Source organism: Cebidichthys violaceus, unplaced genomic scaffold (assembly GCF_023349555.1).
Source record: "Cebidichthys violaceus isolate CVI_PGR_0920_01 unplaced genomic scaffold, fCebVio1.0.p SCAF_14, whole genome shotgun sequence".
Classification (NCBI taxonomy): Eukaryota; Metazoa; Chordata; class Actinopteri; order Perciformes; family Stichaeidae; genus Cebidichthys; species Cebidichthys violaceus.
Window position 1 is genome coordinate 6,364,905 of NW_027176307.1, and position 20,658 is coordinate 6,385,562.

The following is a 20,658-nucleotide window of genomic DNA, read 5'->3' on the forward strand; positions in this document are numbered from 1 at the left end:
AGATTTTAACCATTTGAGAAGGAGTTGATGTGCTGCCTTTATCTTTACATGAAACAGTTTATAGGCAAAAAATAAATTTTAATTAAATTAAGGAATTTTGTATTCTACTCTCACAAATTATATTCCTGGCAGTGCAGAGAATGTTTCAAATAAGCATTTAGACCATTGTGTAGATAGACAAAATGTACACGAACTATAACTGAACAGATAAATGAACAAATATAGGAATTTGAGTGTTTTGCCATCTAGTCACACATTTCTTAACCAAGTGACTTAGAGCCTTGTCAGTTTTTTGGATCTACTTTTCTAGAACTATGTTTTCTCAACAGCTCTTTTGCGTTTGAAATGTTAGAAAAGTGATGCTGAGTACCTGATAGGTCAACACATAAACATCTCCACACTAGACGTGAGTGAAGAATTCATGATAGTCGTAAACCAAAGCATGCTACTAGTGTTATTATTTTTTTTACCCTTTCTTTAATTCACTTTTCCTTGGCACATGATGTTTCCACAAAATACACTTCCCCTAACAGTTTAGGGAGGTTATTCAGCACCATTTCTAGTTGAATTCAGCACTGAAGCAACCTGATCTCATTGAACTATTTCTGCGGGCAGGAATGGTTTGGACTGTATTCTGCTCTCACAGTATATGATGTGGAAGACATGCAGCTTAAAGTCTTAGAGTGCAGTGTGTTGTTTGTCTGTTTAGAAACCATAGAGAATCCTTTCCAATCAGCATCAGAGAAGCAGAAACCACAGAACATGAGAGGTTTAAGCCACAGCAACATGCAGGCGCTGACTGATGACACGTTAAGCATGCCGCGCCTCACTGACTGATGATGACATGGCGGGTGTCACTGACATCAAGGAGGTTGCGGCCACGGATGAAGTCATCAGGGATTGACAGCCAGCTACCCTCCTTCCTAATGAAAAAACTATGAGTGATGATGCAGGAGGCACGAGCAGAAAGTGACATAATCACAACAAGGTCAAATCCTGGAAAGAAAATACCACTTAATTAAAAGCATCTGAACTTCTTTTTCTCATCTCTGACCTTTGTCAGCGTTCCTTCTCATTATCAGCTGTTTTACCAGGTTTGTAGTTCTCCTAAAAGTCCATCCATGCATCCTCTCACGCTGTTACACAACATCAATCTGTGCTATTTACTCCTCTGCAGGAGTTATTTTGTGAAGAGTGACTCACACTACATCATTGACTTCAGTTAATTATTTCCTACATTCAAGCAAATCCCTTTTAACAACAACAACCCTTAGACAACAAGTGTTCACGTGTTACACACTGGTTTAACTCAGCTGTGGGTTATGTATGCAGGTGGTGAGAGTGAAGCCTTGTAAAGCAAGAGAGCTAGACTTGACAGTTTGTAAAGCAATGTGTTTTTGTCTATTGTGTGATTTTTCTGAAGTTAAGCAGTCTGGAAGGAAGCATTTATGATGTGGGACTGATACAAAACGTTTTCTCAGTCTGTTGCCATCACAGTTCATTGGTGTTTTAGGTGAAGAACTAGAGAAACTTGAGTTCTTCAAAGAAATATAGAAAGAGAGAGACAATTACCCCCTTTCTATTTATCTGCTGATAAATTATTTCCTTTAGTTGAGCTGTTGGATTTAGGAGCGGAGTCCTTGCATCAGTCTGTTATGTCCACTGGAGGGCAGACAGGGACAGCAGCTGTGATGAGGTGGACACAAGAGAGAAATAGTGACAGGGATGGGCTGCATCATATCTTGTTGCATTTGATAAACTGTAAATGCAAACATGTCATGAGCTTTCAAATAAGTTTCCATGTTGGCCAATGGTTCATTACCATCAAGAAGTATAATAATCAGTGTAGTCACATGGATCATGTTTTGCAATACATGTTTAGCTACTTTGACTCAAAGAAATATAAATATAAATCGGAATCAGGTCAGAATTTTGATTTGATAAATTGTCAAGAGTTGTCCAGTTGATATCCCTGGCTTCTTATTGACTGGACTTATAAAGAGATCAGTTTTTATGCAGAGATATTCATATAAAATATAGAATATCTTCTATGTAACCACCTTTTCTTCTTATAACATGAGGCATAATTTATCAAAAAAACTTTCAGATTGTACACATATCATTTTAACTGTGTATGTATATACTATGTATATGCATAATGCCCAGAATCTTTCATTTGTGTGTCTGGCTGTCTTAAACACAGTATGTGGGAATTTCAGAGACACTTAACTTCCTGGGCAGTGTGTCCTTATAACAGCAGAGACTGTCCTATAAACAGAATGCAACAGGTTTATTTGTCGCATCAGTTTTGAGTCTTTTCTCATAGTGATAGTCAGTCCATTTAAAGCTAGGGTTGGTAATCTTGAGAAAATAGCAAGAGTACGCTAGATTTTAGAATCTTTCCATCCGAAAAACCCAGAAAAACCCGGCCCAGGGTTTCCAACAAATCAGAACATTTGATTGCTGTCGTGATGTTATGGGAATTGTTCCCAAACACCATGGCCACGTACTGACATAGGGGCACAGAATACTTGCTACCGAACCCCAACAAAACTACAGCAGAATAATACCTAGGCTTAAGGATTATCATAGCTTATTTTAGCAGTAATTCAACCTTGATTTTTCTGCATTTTTCCTCATTACTTCCTGTCATGTCCCCAACTATCATGTTGATGTTTAACTGAAGTTGGTCATCAGTACTATAGTGGTAAGGTTATGTGAGGCTACTGAGGTCCATCTGTATTTTATTCAGTATGTAACCACCATGTAACACAAAACAAATGGTCAATGGTCCACTGAGAAGGGGAAAGAAAAGAATCAGTGCTGCTCATTCACTGAGACTGTGAAGAGTTATAACTCTCATTAAACACTCAAACAGGCTACAAAGTACAACTGTGAAGTACATACTGTGGCACCCAAAATATCTGATTTGAATATTTAGCTTCTTGCTCTTATTTGTTATAAAAGCAAAATGGAATATAAAGAAATGAAAGAAACAGAGTAGAAGACAGAGAAAGTGAGAGAGATAGTAAGAGAGTGGGGATCGACTGTGTCTGTTCTGGTGTGGTTTTGGGGAGTTATTTGGTGTTAAAATATGCCTTAATGGTTGCTGGGGATCCATTTATTACAGGCAGGAAGCAGAAGGGGGTTTCTCTTCTCATTTAATGTGTGACCGCTGAGAAGGTTGCCAAGTCTTATGAGCAAGCCAGCATTCCTCTGCCCCAAAGCGACACACACACACACACACACACACACACACACACACACACACACACACACACACACACACACACACACACACACAACTATGTATACATGCATAATTATACTGCAACATATGTAAATGATTCTGATATATTCATGTGTGTAGGTGCATACACAATCTCAAAAACATCACACAGTGCTTTTAGAAACAAATATACGTTTGTGCATAAATAAACACATGAATAGAGTGTGGTGTTTGGCAGTGAGAAAGACCATTTCTGAACCATGAAAACACACATTGACACACACACACACACACACACACACACACACCTCTGCAAAGAATTTAAGCATGATAATGAGGAGGTTGTACAAAAAACGTCTTGAGGTCTTATTAATTCAAATTTGTCTTAGCTCGGTTTCTGTCGTTCTCACTCGTGTCTCTCTTGTTAGTCACTTACTTCCTGTCCCTCATCCGTCACTTTGTCTGGCATGGAACCAATTCCTCTCTCTGTGTCACTTAATACTTTTCTTTCTTTCCTCCTCCATCTCCGTCCGATAGAGAGCCAGAAATACAGCTTGACACCCTTCCCCTGCATTAGGGAGGGTGTGTTAACACCTCCTCCCACACACAGGCCAGGGCCGACCCGTTTATGAAGTGTAGGACTCCTGGCGTATGAGGAGGAAGAAAAAGATTTGATTTGTGGAGGAATATTACTGATTTACTTGAAGGGTTTTGGTTTAATGTTTTCACAGCATTGGGATTCTACTGATGGATTCTAATGGTGGACTGCTTCTGTGTTTTGCGGCTCATTACAGAATATTCTGGAAAAACTGTTGATACCAGTGTACAATATGGGTGTGTTTTATATTCATGTGTTTGGACCTGCGTTATTAAAATGGTGGCTTGGTCACCTAAAGGGAGAAAAGTGGTTACACAAAGTTTAAAGGCGCCAGAGTGCACACAAAAGAGAAGGAAACTGTCACGGCTGCTGCAACTGTGTGTGCGCTCTGAATGCCAAACCAAATTATACAGTATCAACATGTTTAAAACAAAATAAGGTAACTCTAGAAGCTTCACTTGGCTAGTAGAGTCACTCAGTTAAAGGTTGTGTGTGTGTGTGTGTGTGTGTGTGTGTGTGTGTGTGTGTGTGTGTGTGTGTGTGTGTGTGTGTGTGTGTATTGGGTTACATGGCAGATACAAGGCTCCATCCCTCCTTTCATCAGCTGAGTGAGGAGGAATCGAGCAGCAACACACTGCAATCTGACCCTGACGTGTGCACTCACACACGCACAGACTTTAATACACACAGTAGCAAATAAGCAGACATACTTCAATGCTGGCCATCACTCACCAGCACAAAACCTCACTGCTGTTGACCACCACTGTTATAACACATGCCTCTGATCCCTCTCTCCAGTGTTATATCATATATCAATATCACTTGACAACTTACTTCAGGTAACTCCAGTTTGGCTTTTACTTGAAACAATAATGCAAACTCACCAAAAATCATGGAGACCATAATCAGACCAAACAAAAGATAAGTATCTTGCTGAGGCCAACAATTAAATTTGGTAAAGGTAATATGGATAGGGACATTTCATTTCATTATGAATTTGATTGCTCCCACAAGCTAATGAAACCCGTTCAAAAGTGACTTTTGAAAAAAAAAATATATACTATTGTATGAGATTATATATAGGCAAAATAAATTTACTTAGCTGAATAGTTTTACATTGTGCTTGTATTTATTATTGCTGAGAGTTGAGGAAATTGATAGCACTCCTATGTCTGTACAGTTAATATGAAGTTACCAGGAGCAGACCGTTATTTTAACATTGGCATGAAGCCTGCAGAAACAAAGGGAAACAGCTAGCATAGCTTTGTGGAAATGTAATAAAATCCTCCTGCCAGCCCCTCTAAAGCTTATTAATTAACATGTTAAATCTTGTTTGTTTGATCGCAACAAAAGGACAGGTTGTGATTTTAGGTTTTGTTACGTTTCTAGTCTTTGTGCTACACTAACAGCTGCTGGCTGTAGTCCTCTCTTATGAGTGTGTCATAACTTCCCTCATCTGACCACACAGTGAAGAAAATGACCTGATTGTGTGGGTGAGAAACTGAAACGAACAGAATTAGAAAACAACATTTCAAAGGAGAACCCCAGGAAGTAAAGTAAGAGCGTTTGAAGAGTTACTGTGTAACTGCACACACGAAGGTACTGTGTGCACCTTAGTGTGTGCAAAGGATGGGGAGGGGGGGGGGGGGGGGGGGGGGGGGGGGTAATTACGGTGTAGAATGTCCTCCTCATCACTGGAGCTGGCTTAAGAGCACAGTTAATCATCCACCTACTGGCAGAGAGAAACAGTGAGAGAACGGGAGAGAAGCCATTGATTCAAAAGAGAGACACTTTGAGACACCTGCATTTGGTAAAAGGTCAAAAATAACAGAATAGGACTAAAGGACTAAAGGATATAGATCTACTTACCTGAGAATGGAAGGATAACAAATCTGCATCCAAGGACACGCACCTGCTCCTGAAGAAGGATTTTTAAGCAGCTTTCTCCTTTCCTCAATCAATCAGTGTGTGCGTTTGTGTTAGTATGTTCGATGTGGACTGTCCTGTTTTGGGATTTGATTGTATGCGTGTGTGAGAGGCGGCCACATGCCAGGTGCTGGCCCTGTCCGGGATGCCAGCTGCAGCATTGAAGCCTGCTCCGGAGGACATGGTGGCAGAGGGAGGGGGCGAAGGAGAGTGCCACGGGTCTCAGTGGGAAGCCTCCGGGCCGGGCCAGGAGCGGCTGCCCCTGCCATCTCTGAAGGTCTCCAGGGAGCTTCTGCGGAACTTCCCCCACTCCAAACGGGTGGGATCCTATCTGGTGGGGAAAATGATCAACAAGGGATCGTTTGCCAAAGTGATGGAGGGGCTGCACATCGGCACGGGGGAAAAGGTTGGTGCTTTCTGCCAGAGTTGAGAATCAGAGTGAAGAGACATATCTCTCTCTCTCTCTCTCTCTCTCTCTCACACACACACGATTATGATTACAAGGCTATAACTTGTAACTGATTATTATGTGCACTTGTGTTTAAAGAAGGCAGTGGCCTATTATTATTATTATTATTATTATTGTGTACAAAAACACAGACAGACCCATCTCTAATTACTTTTTTCACAAGCATGACTCTTACAGGAACAGAACTTTTGCTCAACAGATTTAAAGAGGTCTGAAGTAGATCTGTTTCAGCTAAATATATCTGGACTTCTATAAAAACAAAAAAGCTAATTCATGAGGCAAGTGCAAAAATAAAATACCATGTAAACATGATAACAAGGTTGCGGTTATGATTTATGTTCCGTAATAGTATTCTGCTGGTTCATTCTTCCAAATAGGTTAAACGACAACCATGCTATAAATATTTTAGATTTTGTCTAAAATGTTGTGGCTCTAAACTGCAGGGACTATATGGATGACCACCTAGTGTGCATTGGAGTGTGTGTAAATGTATGTAGAACTTTCTTTTACTGGTCAGTGAGTCCCTGACCCCGGCTCATGTATACCTGACCTGGTTGCTATAGTAATGACCAAAACCGTCTCCAGTGGTGTTTGCTCCTCTTGACCCTCGTTACCCTCTGCAGAGGTGAAGACTGCAAATGTACAAACACAGTTGACCTTTTAATTTTGAATAAAATGACCTCCATTTATTTATCATACACTTTTTTACACAGAATGGAAATTAACTTAGTCCTCTAGATTTGTCCACAATTTACTGTCCTTCACACCCAAAGTGGTTAACTGGTTAGTTATCTACAAACTACTGTCATCTGAACCAGCAGAATAATTCTCAATACATATCAACTTTAGGAATTGTATTATCTGTCCAGGCTATATGCTTTTTTTCATCATCATTGAGGGGAAATTAGTTGAGAACTCAAATAGCTGCCAGGGGAAAGACTCCAACCTCCCAGTACTAAGAGAAATAAATGTATAAAAGTTGACTTCCTTATTATTTGATAGGGGCGTGAGAAAATATTGATACACTTGAGGATCAAAATGTTTTGTGATACTGTATTAATTGTCAAAAACATTTTCGATTTTTATTTAGTAGTTTAGATGCAAAGATTTGTCGCAGACAGGGGCTCAACACAATCACATTGCTTAGTATCACAATATGTTACATTACATAGAATACCATGCAGCCCGTTCTCCTTTCCAATGAGTCATCCCCGGGCTTGCAACTAACTTTAACGCCAATGTAAACACACCTGCATTCTTATCACGCTCAGAGCAGCTGGTGGTGGATGGGTCAAATAAATGTAGGACTTTAATCCAGGAGACGCAATTCGAGTCCTGTGCGGAACTAAGTCAAAATAAAAATGTTGTCACGTCAGACTCTTGTCACTCCCATGGAGGAGTCGTCAGTCAAGTTGCCCACTCTCTTTTACTCAGTGACGTGAGGTGAGGTTCGTGGCTGGTGAGGTACTGACACTACATAAGTCAAATTTACAAATATATGAACCCAATAGAGTAGCGTAAATCACCATTCAATTGGCAGCTTGCACATTGACTACTGGTTGTTTTTCATATCAGCATTCTTTACACACACACATAGGTAAGGTACATATTTGATTCAACCGGAAGCGTTTCAGAAGCGGAGCACTCGCGGGTGCCACCCGCGAAAATCGTGAGATTCCGCGATAATCTGCGTAACAACCACGGATGTATAAAGAGAACAACAAACACATAAAAGGTTACTTTACCTGTCCGACGTTGAATTGCTGTTGATTTGGTCATATTTCCTTGTTTTGAGACATTTTTAAGCTTGTATATAGAATCTTATATTTTTGTGGTCAAAGCAAAATATAAGAAGAAGAAGAAAAGTGTAGAAGAAGAGCAACGACAGAACAAGCATAAACCCGACCCGTGGGCTCTCGCACGCCCTCTTCTTTGAGGCAGAGGTATTGTTTGCCTCCCCTCTGTGCTTTTTCACTGTGGTTTAATGTCAGAACAGCAACACTAAATATGTTCTACATCAACGTGAAATACAGTACCTATTCTATGGAAAGAAAGGACATATAATAAAAGTGTCTACAAATATTACAGTGGTGACAAACAATGAGAAAGCAAAAGGCACGCGCTCAACCCAGTTAGTAAGGGATTGCGCAATCTGAGGTGAGGCACAGCTCGTCGCTGCCTCACCTCGCGTGTCTCCGTTTGAACAGGACATGTGCTAATTCAGCGATTTTGAACATAAATCCAGAAATTACATTTATAGCACAGATCAGTAGAGAAATATTAAGATTTATTTTAGCATTATTTGTTTTTTACTTTTCCCCTGACCAGACATCCCTGCTTTTACTACTCCTAAAAAAGTCGTTTTGTGGCCTAAACCTAACTTCCTGTGAAGAGAGTAGTTTATCTTGAAAAGACACTACGCATGTAACAAGAGTATATTGACATGTCATAACTGACGTGTCCAAAACTGATACTAGAGGGTTACCTAGATCGTCATACTTTGAAGTTTAGGATCACTGACCAAGCTTCACCAAAACAAATACAGAGGTGGCACCGGGCAATGATCCTAATGGATTTAGACAAAGTTAAACTATGTAACCGAGCGTCCTGGGTTCGTGTATGAGGGGCACTTTATAAGTCAGGAATAAGCAGAGTCGGGAGACCAGACATCTCGTTCAGTCCACGGCTTCTCTCTTTTTATTTTTTCTTAAACAATTTAACAACAACCGTGTCAGAGAACAAAAACAAAGAGAGTGAACTCCTCAGGCTTCCTCCTTTTATTCTGGACCCCACTCTGCTGATTGGCCAGCTTGAAATCTGTGGGAGCCAAGGAGCAGCATGACTGCACAGGTGGAAATCAATCATCTTGTTGGCACCTGGAGAGAAAACAAGGGAGGGAGAGAGAGAGAAAGGCAGGAGGGGAGAAAGCACATACACAGGCGCCTTGCCCCGGTCTGACACGTAACAGTCGGTATTTGATACATTGGGGTGAGAATGTGTTAGCATCCTATCGCCGGATTCTTGCCAAGACATAGCCCTATTATTTGACAGTTCAGTGAGATTCAGAAATGACTATTTTCCAGCACTGATCCCTAATGTGGAGCTTTTTTTCCTATCTTTATTCAAGAGCGTGCTCTTTCAATTTGAGAGCATGGCTTATTGATTTCACTCAGATTTTGTAATGCTTTCACTCAAAACCTTGTCCTAAGGTCAATTAGTTCCTGCTTGTGCTTGGATTTGCTCTGCTTTTGCTCAAACTGTGTGCTTGCGTTGCAGATATATTATTGCTCACACAGATTTCCTGTGCTCCAGCTTCAGCCCCTCTCCTCACACTCTTCTGTGTGCTCTGCAATCATCATCAGCAAAACATTCTACTATCATAACAATTATTGTTTAAGTTCCCTTGAGGGCCACAACTTCTGGGAAATCTACCAGTAATGGAGGATTGTTTGCACCAATCATCTTTTAGAGATAATGTGTGATTCTGGTCCTGTTCGCATATGAACAAGCAGTTTACCCAACGTGGAAGCAGACTTTTAATAAAAAGAAACAAACCCTTTCAAACATAACTTTTGCTCTTGTGCACGTGTCTGTGTGTGTGTGTGTGTGTGTGTGTGTGTGTGTGTGTGTGTGTGTGTGTGTGTGTGTGTTAGGTGGCCATTAAGGTGATTGACAAGAAGAAAGCGCGGCAAGACTCATATGTTCTGAAGAACATGAAGAGAGAACCTCGAATCCATCAGATGGTCCGACATCCTCACATTGTTGTTCTGCTGGAGGTAGACAAATAAAAACACACATTAATATGTGTTGATTGCATATACAGTCCAAATAATGTATGGAGTCTTAGAACATTAACCCTATAGAGTGTAATTAAAAGGTTATTATATATCTGCCACTGTTGAATAAGCTTGGTACAATTAATATGCACTTAAATAACTGTGTGTCAGACTTTGGAGACAGAGAACAGCTACTACATGGCCATGGAGCTTTGTGCTGGAGGAGACCTGATGGACAGGATCTGTGAGAGGAAGAGGCTGGAGGAGAGGGAGGTGCGGCGCTACACTCGTCAGATCCTCTCTGCAGTGGAACACCTGCATAAACACTGCATTGTACACAGGTGACACACACACACACACACACACACACACACACACACACACACACACACACACAATGTGCAGTTCTTCTACATGTATTAGAGACATCTCATACTGAGTTACTTACTCTTATTCTTTGCTCAGTCTCAGAAGTTGTCCTTTTCTTTATTTGGTCTCTTTTGTGATATAGCCAGTCATTATTTTATAAATTGTATCCGGTCCACACTTCTTGAGACCTTATATAAGACATACCTCTAGAAAAAATTCATAAATAACTGATAGAGATATACGGCGTCCATTTTCAGGTCTGTGTCATGTTTGAAGCGATCACTGTACCAAACATTTAATAAGGAGACAAGTGCAGATCAGGGTTTGGCCTTTGGATGACCTGCTATGTGTTGGGGCATGTAGATAATGTTTGTTTGTTTGTTATTATCCAGACGATGGAGTAGTTGTGCTGAAATAATAAATCAGTTAATCAACTGGTTGATCAAGAGACAATAAATGGATGGTAATTCTGATACTAATCAATGATCCAAACCATTTGCCATGTACAAGTTCTGATATGTGACGTATGCTTGTGTTTTTCTATTAAACATAATTAATAGATCTTTTTTGTATTGTTCAGTATTAATTAGAAACAATGGTAATTTAGATATGTAAAAAAACACAACTCATGTTTCTAACAAATTTAGCACAATCTTAAACTTAATGGCTGGACATTTTTTGACATGCAATGACCAAAGTCAATGCTTCTTGAGTATACAGTCAGATTATCAAGCGCATGTGATGTAGAACGTTTATCTTACCTTGAGCTACTTGGCCCAATTAGAGATTTGATCAAAAGAAGTTAAAATTAAGAAAGGCACTCAAATGTGTTTGGCTCCCAACACACACATACGCTGAACACGCTTATGAGCACACACATGCACACACACAAAGAGTAGTTTGCAGGGCATTAACAGTCGACAGATGAGGAAACGCTGCAAGAAAGACCGTGCATGGCACAGTGCATTGTGGGAGTTAAGAGTGTTATTTTAGTGGCATTTTAGTATGTGTAGGTGTTAGAGACCCAATACTCATACACACACAGTTACGCTGCAACCACACACAATATGCACAGCGCTGGGCTTTGGTTTAAGACCTTGGCTCCTCTGAAGGTGGGAATGTGATTACCAGGCAATGACCTCATCATCCTGCGCCGGCGCCATGATTCACACATCATCACAACATCATGGACTTCCTCTCTAATGAAGTCCCTCAACGATGGCGCTCTCAACCCTTCAACAGCACCTCTCTCCTGTCACACACACACACACACACACACACATGCTCGCACACTGGCACACACTCCCTTGCACTCACACTCTCCACCACAGTCCCACACAGAGATGATTAAACTGGAAATAAATGGAAAATTTGCGCTTAAATGTACCTCCTACCACCCACATCCACTAGGTTTACCACATACATTTTCTCCTTTATGACAATGTCTGCTCTCGCTCTTTCTTTCTCTGTCTGTCTTTGAACTTCATTTGGGTTGTGTGAGCAGTGTTTTCTGGAGTGTCTGTTGGTTAGATGAAGGCAGATGAAAGGAACATGGCTGATTCCCAGGCTATAGTTTATAGGGGATCTCTCTCTCTCCAAACCGCAGATTTTCATTTAGCTGGGTAGTTTCAGAGCAGGCGGTGTGGTTGGTGTTCAGGCTGGGGTACTTTAAGGGGAGTGAGGCAACTTTTCCAGGTGAACACATACACAGTACTGTGAGAGAGAAGAGCAAGTAAGTCAAGAAGAGCTTCACTTCGGCCTGATTTCAATTTGGCTTGACTTGAAGATCATGATGGGTGAAGGTTTTTAGGAGTCTAAAACAAACGTATTCTCCAAATTACCACTTACTGTTCATGCTGAGCTCTACCCAACCCAAATTTAGCTTGGGTTTTGTCTTGGGTCTGGTCTCATCAAAGGTGGTTCTCCATAAATATACAAAAAAAGGCTTAGTAAGGCTAAACACACTGCAGGAGTTCTTGAATTGAACAACCACCAGAGTGTCAGTTTAAGTGCTCCACAACAAGAAAGGAAAAAAATCCCTTTAGAAATTCCTGTAGGATTAAGGACAGAGCTCATGAAAATACTAGAGTGCACCACACATTTCTTTGTGACAGCTCTCTCTCTTATTTTCTTCTGCAGAGACTTAAAGATTGAAAACTTTCTGCTGGACGAACATAACAACATAAAGATTGTGGGTATGTTGATGTTCTTGCTTTTTGCAATGACATCTGACAGTATACTGATGCAGTGTTGGACAGATCACCATGGTAGAACCTGTCTTAGCTATCTAGTACATCTGTGCATAGGCTCCTCTGTTAAAGTGATGATGTTTCAAACAGATTTTGGCCTGAGTAACACTCTGAAGGCTGAATCTTTGTCTCTGGAGCTCCTAAACACCCAATGTGGAAGTCCTGCCTACGCGGCCCCTGAGCTGCTAGCTCACAGGAAGTATGGACCCAAAGTGGACGTCTGGTCCGTGTAAGTGATAAAAATGTGTGTCTGTTGAGGAGGCTTGCTCCTTCATTGTGTGGAAGAGTGTGCATTTCTGTTACTGTTTGAAACAAATGACAGAATGCATTTCTGTGTGTTAATCTTGTGTTTATGTTTCTTCACATTCTGCTTGTGTGAACAGGGGTGTGAGCATGTTTGCCATGCTGACAGGAACTCTGCCCTTCACTGTCGAGCCTTTCAACATCAAGCAGCTGCACCAGAAGATGGTCAACGGAGAGATCAGCAGCATCCCCAGTGACATCAGCAAAGGTAACTCACTTCACTGAAAAAAAGACTGCATTAACGTTTTTCTGTTTGCACAAATGTCTGAAGAGTGAATTTTCTTCAACAACATATGGTTAAAAGACCTAAGACTTAAGAAATGACATGAAAATAAAACAAAATACAGAAAAGTAACGAGAGGTACGGCTGAATTGGTATATGATAAATTAGCAAAAACACATTTACCAGACATCAAAGACCATGTGAAAGATATCCACACTGTTTGGATTTCCATTTGTAAAACCCTCCCTTAGTTACACAGTCAGCACTTGAGTACTCTGAGCCATGCACAGATATGTTATCTCCTAAATGTGTGTTGATGTTAATTGTGAGAAATGTTTGAACAGCTTTTGGAAACGAGTCTCTGCGAACACAAACCGGGACTCAGTCTTCACAGTTCTGTCATGAGATAGAGAATTGAGGGCCAAGATGTTTCACTCATTTCTTACTTCCTCCAGTTGTTCTGTACCAAGCACACTGTGGCCCTATTGTCACTATTTTGGTCTGTCTTCCACAAATAGTCACTCCATTACACTCTATCATGGTGCCATGTCACCACAAACAAACATAGCTCCTGTTACCATAGGGAAAACAAGCACGGTTCTAAAAGCTCTGAAGCTGTGACAAGATTGCATTTGAGGCTATCGCTGCTAGGCCTGCGTCTCAGACATCCACGTCTACTTTCAGACTTCATCCTGCCCCTGAATGGGATTGTTTGTTGTTTTCAAACTCTGCTAAACTTTTGCCAGTCCTCTTTTTCTTCTGCCACAGTAATTCTTGTCAGGCTGACCTGTTTATTCCATTAGCTCATTCATTAGTTTTCTTCTTAGTAGTTTTTCTTTTGTTTGTTTTGCCATGTTGTGGTGAGGTCATGTTATTTTCTACTATATAGTTGTTTCTATTTCTATTTTCTATTATATTCCATCCACAAGTTTTTATTAAAATCAAGAAATAGGGCATTTGATTCAGTAACAAATAAACTGAGTTTACCCTGACTGAATTGAATGGAGCAATCTTGGTTTGTATATCTGTGAAAGTGGCAACCATCCTGTTTTGAATCCACATGCTTCTCCAGACTGTAGAGTTTATCAGGAGTTTATCAGGACTCCTCATCTGGAGTCAAACTATCAACCCTGCTTGGCTGTCACAGCACAGCTCCATGTCACAGACTGACAGGCTGATTTGGTTCTGAGGAAATCCTGCTTCTCTCCACGGTTTCCTCTCTGATACTGTTTCAGTGAAGTCACAATGAGCCACATCAGTCTGTCAGTCTTAAGGAGTTGTGCAACATTTGCTCTTTTAGTTTTGGCCCTTTTTGGCCAGGCAGGAATAGTACAAACTGTGCATGAACAAATCCTAAAAAGTGCCAGTTAGCCTCATTAGACACTGACCAAAAACTGCTCCCAATGAGCAGGCCAGAGCCTTATATGGCTGAATATGAGGCATGGTGAAGCACTTTATACATAAGTATAGGTCCATTTAGCATAACCTCAGTTGATTGAGCTTAGAATGCCAACTATTCCTGTGTGGTTTTGACTGAACCATGATGAATGCCACCAAACCATGCTTAGGTGTCAGCTTTTTCTGTATGTGGTAATTTATGCTAGATGATTATAGCATGTAAACCAGCATTAAAACCTGTCACCTTCCTTTGAGCTATTTTTTCTTGTCTCCACAACTTTTTTTTGTGTTTTTTTTTACAAAAACGATGCTAAGAGGAAAAGTGAATCAAAGCGGGCCGGAGGCTAAAACTCTCTGTCGAACTGATGGGAACTGCACAATCACACAATTGATCCAAGTTACCTGGGCAACAAGCATATAAACCAAACCATATACAGAAATCTGATCATTTTAAATTCTGAAAATGAAGAAAACAAATGTAACACTGATTCATCAATGCTCCTGCTTCAGGTGCGGTGTCGTTTGTGTTGTCTCTCCTGGAGCCCGACCCCGCTAAGAGACCGAGTGTCAGGGCTGCAATGGAGGACAGATGGATCAACGAGGGACCTGCCAAGAAACCACTACACACACACTCTCATAAAAACAGGTACAGTGATCTACTGTGTGACTACACTTTGACACTACAAACATACCCTGAGGCAATACAAGCATATATTCCTTGTATGTAGATGTAACAATCTGACATGCATTTAATGCTTTATTTAGCAGAATTTACTCATTTATATACTGTAAAAGGTTCTATCATATGTATTTTAGTATGAAGTGAAGGCTTTTATAACGAATGATGCAAGAACTGCTCCAGGTCTGTTCTGCTCACAGTTGAAATCATCAAACTAAATCCTTCAATTACTGGTCCTTCTATTCAACAAATCCTTAGTGAACCGAACATTCTCTGCTTCACTCTTCAAACTTTATCTTTGTAACTGTTCCCCCTCCCTCGTTATTTCCCAGGCTGTGTCCAGAGGATCTCAACTCGTCTGTGCTGGCATACATGACAGAGACACTGGGCTACTCTCTCTCTGAAATCACACACACACTCACCATCAACCGACCCTCTGCCATCATGGCCTCTTATCACCTGCTGCTCAACAAGCTCAGTAGGAGCCAGAAGGGAGCCAAGGCCAGCAAGGTTCCTTACTTTTAAGCACACACAGACACAAGTGAGTCAAAATTACAACCATTCTCATGTTTTGCAGTGAAATTTTAACAGCTAAAAATCATTTTTTTGGCAGAAAATTGCGAGCAACAACTGGAGTCTTCCGAGCAAGAATACATGGAGAGAAAGGCATAATTCTGAATCAAAGACTCTGCAACAGGTAATTTTTATCAATTACATCATAAACTTAAATACTGTGATAATTTAGATATGTTAAAAAATGCCATGCACCCATTAATAAGGAATATGGATTTTTATTGTCAAGAAATGGATTTAGTCTATCACTCGTACTATCTGGCTTCCCCTACTCTGCTTGTGTCAATAAACCAGTACCCATCTGATCCTATGAAGATATAAATCTAAAAAATATATGTTTCACTCATTATTTATGAAAGCGCTCATTTACAATTCTTCAGAACTGCTGGAGAACTTTAGCAAATGTTACTAAAACAAGGGGGAAATGGTGCATTCGTGGGGGGAGGATCTTCAGCAGGTAATGAAAGAAGATACCACCCAGTGCAATGGTGTGGATCACTGATGCAGAGAAATTCAGTTTGAATTAACAGAACATCCAAGTAAAATAATATCAAAAATAGCAGCAAATAGCCAATTGAAGTTAAACTGTAAATGCAGTGTTGTGGCTGTATTAGAAGGAAGTGATATGAGATGTCCATGTTGTGCTCGTCTTTGTGTAGAAAATATTCTTGGGCCTCCTGATAACTAATCAATGCTTGTTTTTAGAATGAACCGACCAATGAAAAAAGATCGAAGCAGTCCAGCAAGCCCCTGAGAGCCCAACAGACAACTGAATGTCAGATCAACAGGAAGAGGACTGAGGACCTGCACAGACAGGACCACCAAGAGGATGTGGAGAACCCATCTCTACCCCAGCTTCCTCAATCTACCTCCCCCTCAATACCGCCTCGTCTTCCCTCTCCCTCCCCCGCCCCTCAGTCTACAGAGGATGGGGCCACTGATGAGGAGATCGCCATCAGCTTGGACACCAGAGAGACGCTGTTTCCCGAAGGTGAGTATTTACAGCATACAGACAAACAAAAGCTGCACACATTCACAGTGCAGTGTGTGACATACTTTACTGTCTCTCTATGTTTGTGTTCCAGTGTCTGTGTTCAGAGACAGAGAACTCGTCCATCTTTCTCCTCCTAAAAGCTCTGCATCTCAACTCTGTGACTCCGCCCCTTGCCAAGTCCCCTTACTCGCTGAGCCAATCAGAGACAGCAGCGCGTTGAGGCCAATTCGACATACACATCTGCTCAGGACAACTCAATCAGATGGGGCAGCAGACCCTGGGTCAAAGTGCTTCCATGACAACCGCCACCAAGACGACCACTCTCATCACCTGAGCATCAACGAGCGTCTGGAGAAGCTGCAGACATTCTATTCTTCAGAGAAGAACGGCATTTCTCCCAGGATGGGAGTCCTGGAGGCCGACACCCACGCCACACACTCCTCAGACAAAGACCACCTGGCTGGCACGGAGACGACACAGATGTCACCCTCTGCCCCACTGCCCCGCTTGCGCAACGTGGGGCTAAAAGATGGACGAGGCAGAAAGATGACATGGGTAGGTTTGACTCGACCCGGGCCGCCAGGACTCCTGGTGAATGGTACTAAACCTCCCGCCTTCCCCTCACAGAGACAAAATACTTTGGTCATTAAGAGTCTCAGGCAGGAGAAGGGCAAGAGGAGAGATCTGTCTGCATCAGGAGGAGGAGAGCGAGGCACAGCAGGAGGAGGGCTGAATGGAGCAAAGAGGAACTCAGTTCAGTTACGTTCATCTCTCCAGCGTCGGGTGGCGGACCTGAATCTGCCACTGCTTCCTACAGCTCTGCAGAGGAAGACAGATAGCAAGAAGCAGCTACACAGCATGGAGTATCGTGTCCTCCCATAGAAAGGCAGTGATAGTGGCCAGAAAAAAGTTTAGAAAAGAAGAGAAGATACTGAGAGTGATAACGCTGGATCGTATGAAATACTGAATAAATATAGGGCTGCAGTTGAGAACTGTGTTGAGACATTTTGTAGAACAGGTGTAATGGCAGCTACAAAAAGATGCTAAAGTTATTATTATCCTCACAATATGGCTCCTTCCCAAACAAACAGCATCCAGTATGCATCCTCTATATGCTGCAGTGCCAAAAATTCTAACTCTAAGCTCATAAATTTTAATTTAGCCTTTGATAGCAAGACTTGCCTCCTGTGGAATTCCATTTTCATCTCCACCCATCCCAATGTGAAGTGCAGAATGCACACAGATGTATGGTTCCAATAGTATTCATTGTCCTTTAATACATTTTTGTACTAAAATTGAAAATCAAAGTAAAACAGAACTTTAAACCTTTGGGTTTCGCGTTTTGTTGTGGGACACTTCAACCTGCATACAGTAGGAGGCAAGAAAGGTTCGAGGACAACCCACCCACGGAGCTACAGCCACCCCCAAGTCTCAATGCTACCTTATCGTGTTGTTATGTGTCTTAGTGGCAAGTTTTTTTTTTTGCAAAAATATTGCTCAAATAAGTATTTTTTAGGGTGAAAATAGACTTATGTTTTGACATGTCATGTTTACTTGAGTTGTCTCAACCTATCATGCTCAGCTGTGATATCTCCACTTCAGCCAAATATGGATTCTTTCTGCCTCCAGAAAAGGGACTAAATGGCTGGAATGTTGGAGCATTCCTAAGCTTTAAGACTTCCCAGTAAAGTAGCGTCTCTGTGGCCATGTTTTACTACATTATAAGGTTTAGTTTACACATCAACACATCACAAAGTTAGGTGAAATGTACGTTTATTTTATTTCATTTAATTTCATTATTTAATTTACAATGTGTAGTGTGTTTTGTGGTATGGACAAGCACCAAAATGGATATGGTGAGGTCTGGTAACATATACTTGGAAACAATTTTGACACATTTTAATAACATTTAAACATTGTTTTTACACTGATAAAGCAACCAACAACACAGATTTGAAGCTCTATTTAAAATTTCACCATACAACCAATTTTCACTACTGTGAGAATGTCAGTTGTGCTTGCTCAATGATTTGTCATACTACCGCAAAACTAATTCATACCACAAAATTCTAACTTAAAAAATCTGTACCCCAAAATCTCTGACAAGCATCTTCTCCCTCATACGCCCCTGTCTCTTCTTTGCTCATGTCACTGTCTCTGGATTATTAATATACAAGGATGTGGAGGAATCTGGTTGCTGCTTTGTGGCGCTCTTCGTGGCTGCTAAATAATTGAGGGGCTGTTACCTGATACTCAAACCTGTTTGTGTATGTGTGTGTGTGTGTGTGTGTGTGTGTGTGTGTGTGTGTGTGTGTGTGTGTGTGTGTGTGTGTGTGTGTGTGTGTGTGCGTGTTGGGGTATGGTTCATGTTGCGTGTGCCTAATGAGGACAGATTGAACCCACTGGGGTGGATACATCCCCAACTCCAGTTACCTGTCAGACTACTTAACAATACGAACCAGTAAGCTCTGATACTGTATCAGACAAACAAACACAATCACACTGCACAATGGCAATACACTAAACAAGAATGGCTGGTTAATGGTCAACTTGCCAAGGTAAGCCTAAAATATACAGAGGAGTAATCCAGAAACCAGTTAAGGTCATTTTAATGACATAAATTCTTTATTCATTATTTATTCTTTTTTACATATTTCTTAGCATTGATGCAGGGGACCCACCAAAAATAATTTTAAAAGCTTGTATGAATGCTGGAGATGTTTAGTCATCAAAACAAGCATCCACTATCTCCCCTGAACTCAGTCAGACTGAATCTGAAAGGTACATGTGCGTAAGAATTGGACAAACAAGGTATGGAAAATTGATTAATAATGCATGTTGCACATTGGGACGTTTCCATGCTACAGGAACATTGCATTTACATGCATGCTATATTGAACATGTCATAAGAGCACCCACCTGTAAAAGTAACATTAAACATGTTTCCATGTGATCACAGCTGGTTACCAATGACATTCACTTTTGAGCGCTTTCAATCACAGAGTTGACCTCCAACAGGCTCCACATAACCAGAACGAAGAGCCAACCCATAACTCATCAGTCTGTACTTCTGAATTGTTTTCTCATTCTTAACTGTGCATCAATCTTGCAATAATTAACAGAGATACTTGGAACCATGGAACCTTGGCTTGGGTCTTTGACTCCAGGCAGACTTAAGACTTGGACTTCCAGAGACCTGGAAGACTTAATTTGCTTCTTAAAACAAATTGATATGTCTTGAGCCTTGACGTGTACTTGGACTAAACAACTTTGAGTGCATGACATTAACACACTGTAGCTTAGGCTGGTTTCAGGAGGTTTAGTTACTTCTGCAGTCATTTTAAGCAGTTTTCTTGTTGAGCACATACCTCTCCATGTACTTTTTCCTCTCTCGTCCTGAGATGCATTCTCACCTTTGAGCTTCGGCTATACAAATGTTCTTCTGCACATGGGAAAAGTTGACCTTCAGGGCGTTCTGCCAGAAAGGGATTGTATTCAACCCAAAAAAGTATCTCTCCCTAAACCTAACCAAGTAGGTTTATTGCCTATACCAAAGGTGATTTCCTGCAAAAAGCCTTGAAGGCAAACCTCTTCCATGTGGCGTCCACACAAACTTGGTTCAGTTTCTCCCGCTCTCAGTTGGTAATGTGAAAGAATGTATGTTAAGTTGTATTAAAGTTTCAGCCACTGTCATGCACCATTAGGTAAGACGCTATAAAGACAGCCAGTTGTGGTCCCCAGGAGTTAGTCATGCATCTGTGTTTGATTTGATGGCATTGTGAAAGGCACAAACATGCCTGGACATGTCTACTGCATCCTCTGATGTTTGTCATTTCGGGGATGAGCTAGTTACTGATTAGAGAATCAGGTCA

General features: G+C 41.1%; 1 protein-coding gene across 1 annotated transcript; it reads left to right on the top strand.

The window, feature by feature from the left end:
• The first annotated feature begins 5,661 nt into the window (after positions 1 to 5,661).
• On the top strand, positions 5,662 to 18,088 carry LOC137870788 (hormonally up-regulated neu tumor-associated kinase homolog). Its single transcript, XM_068708238.1, has 11 exons — positions 5,662 to 6,159; positions 9,876 to 9,998; positions 10,170 to 10,339; positions 12,507 to 12,562; positions 12,707 to 12,845; positions 13,000 to 13,127; positions 15,051 to 15,186; positions 15,552 to 15,729; positions 15,833 to 15,916; positions 16,498 to 16,783; positions 16,878 to 18,088. The coding sequence occupies exons 1-11, from the start codon at positions 5,899 to 5,901 to the stop codon at positions 17,666 to 17,668; spliced, it is 2,352 nt and encodes a 783-aa protein (XP_068564339.1). The 5' UTR covers positions 5,662 to 5,898; the 3' UTR covers positions 17,669 to 18,088.
• Positions 18,089 to 20,658: the final 2,570 nt, after the last annotated feature.

What these genes read in the sequence shown, in the direction of transcription:
- LOC137870788 (XM_068708238.1), top strand. Translation starts at nt 5,899, where the DNA reads ATGCCAGCTGCAGCATTGAAGCCTGCTCCGGAGGACATGGTGGCAGAG. An exon ending in AAAGTGGACGTCTGGTCCGT is followed by an intron (nt 12,846 to 12,999) that starts GTAAGTGATAAA and finishes TTGTGTGAACAG; the next exon opens with GGGTGTGAGCATGTTTGCCA. An exon ending in AATCAAAGACTCTGCAACAG is followed by an intron (nt 15,917 to 16,497) that starts GTAATTTTTATC and finishes GCTTGTTTTTAG; the next exon opens with AATGAACCGACCAATGAAAA.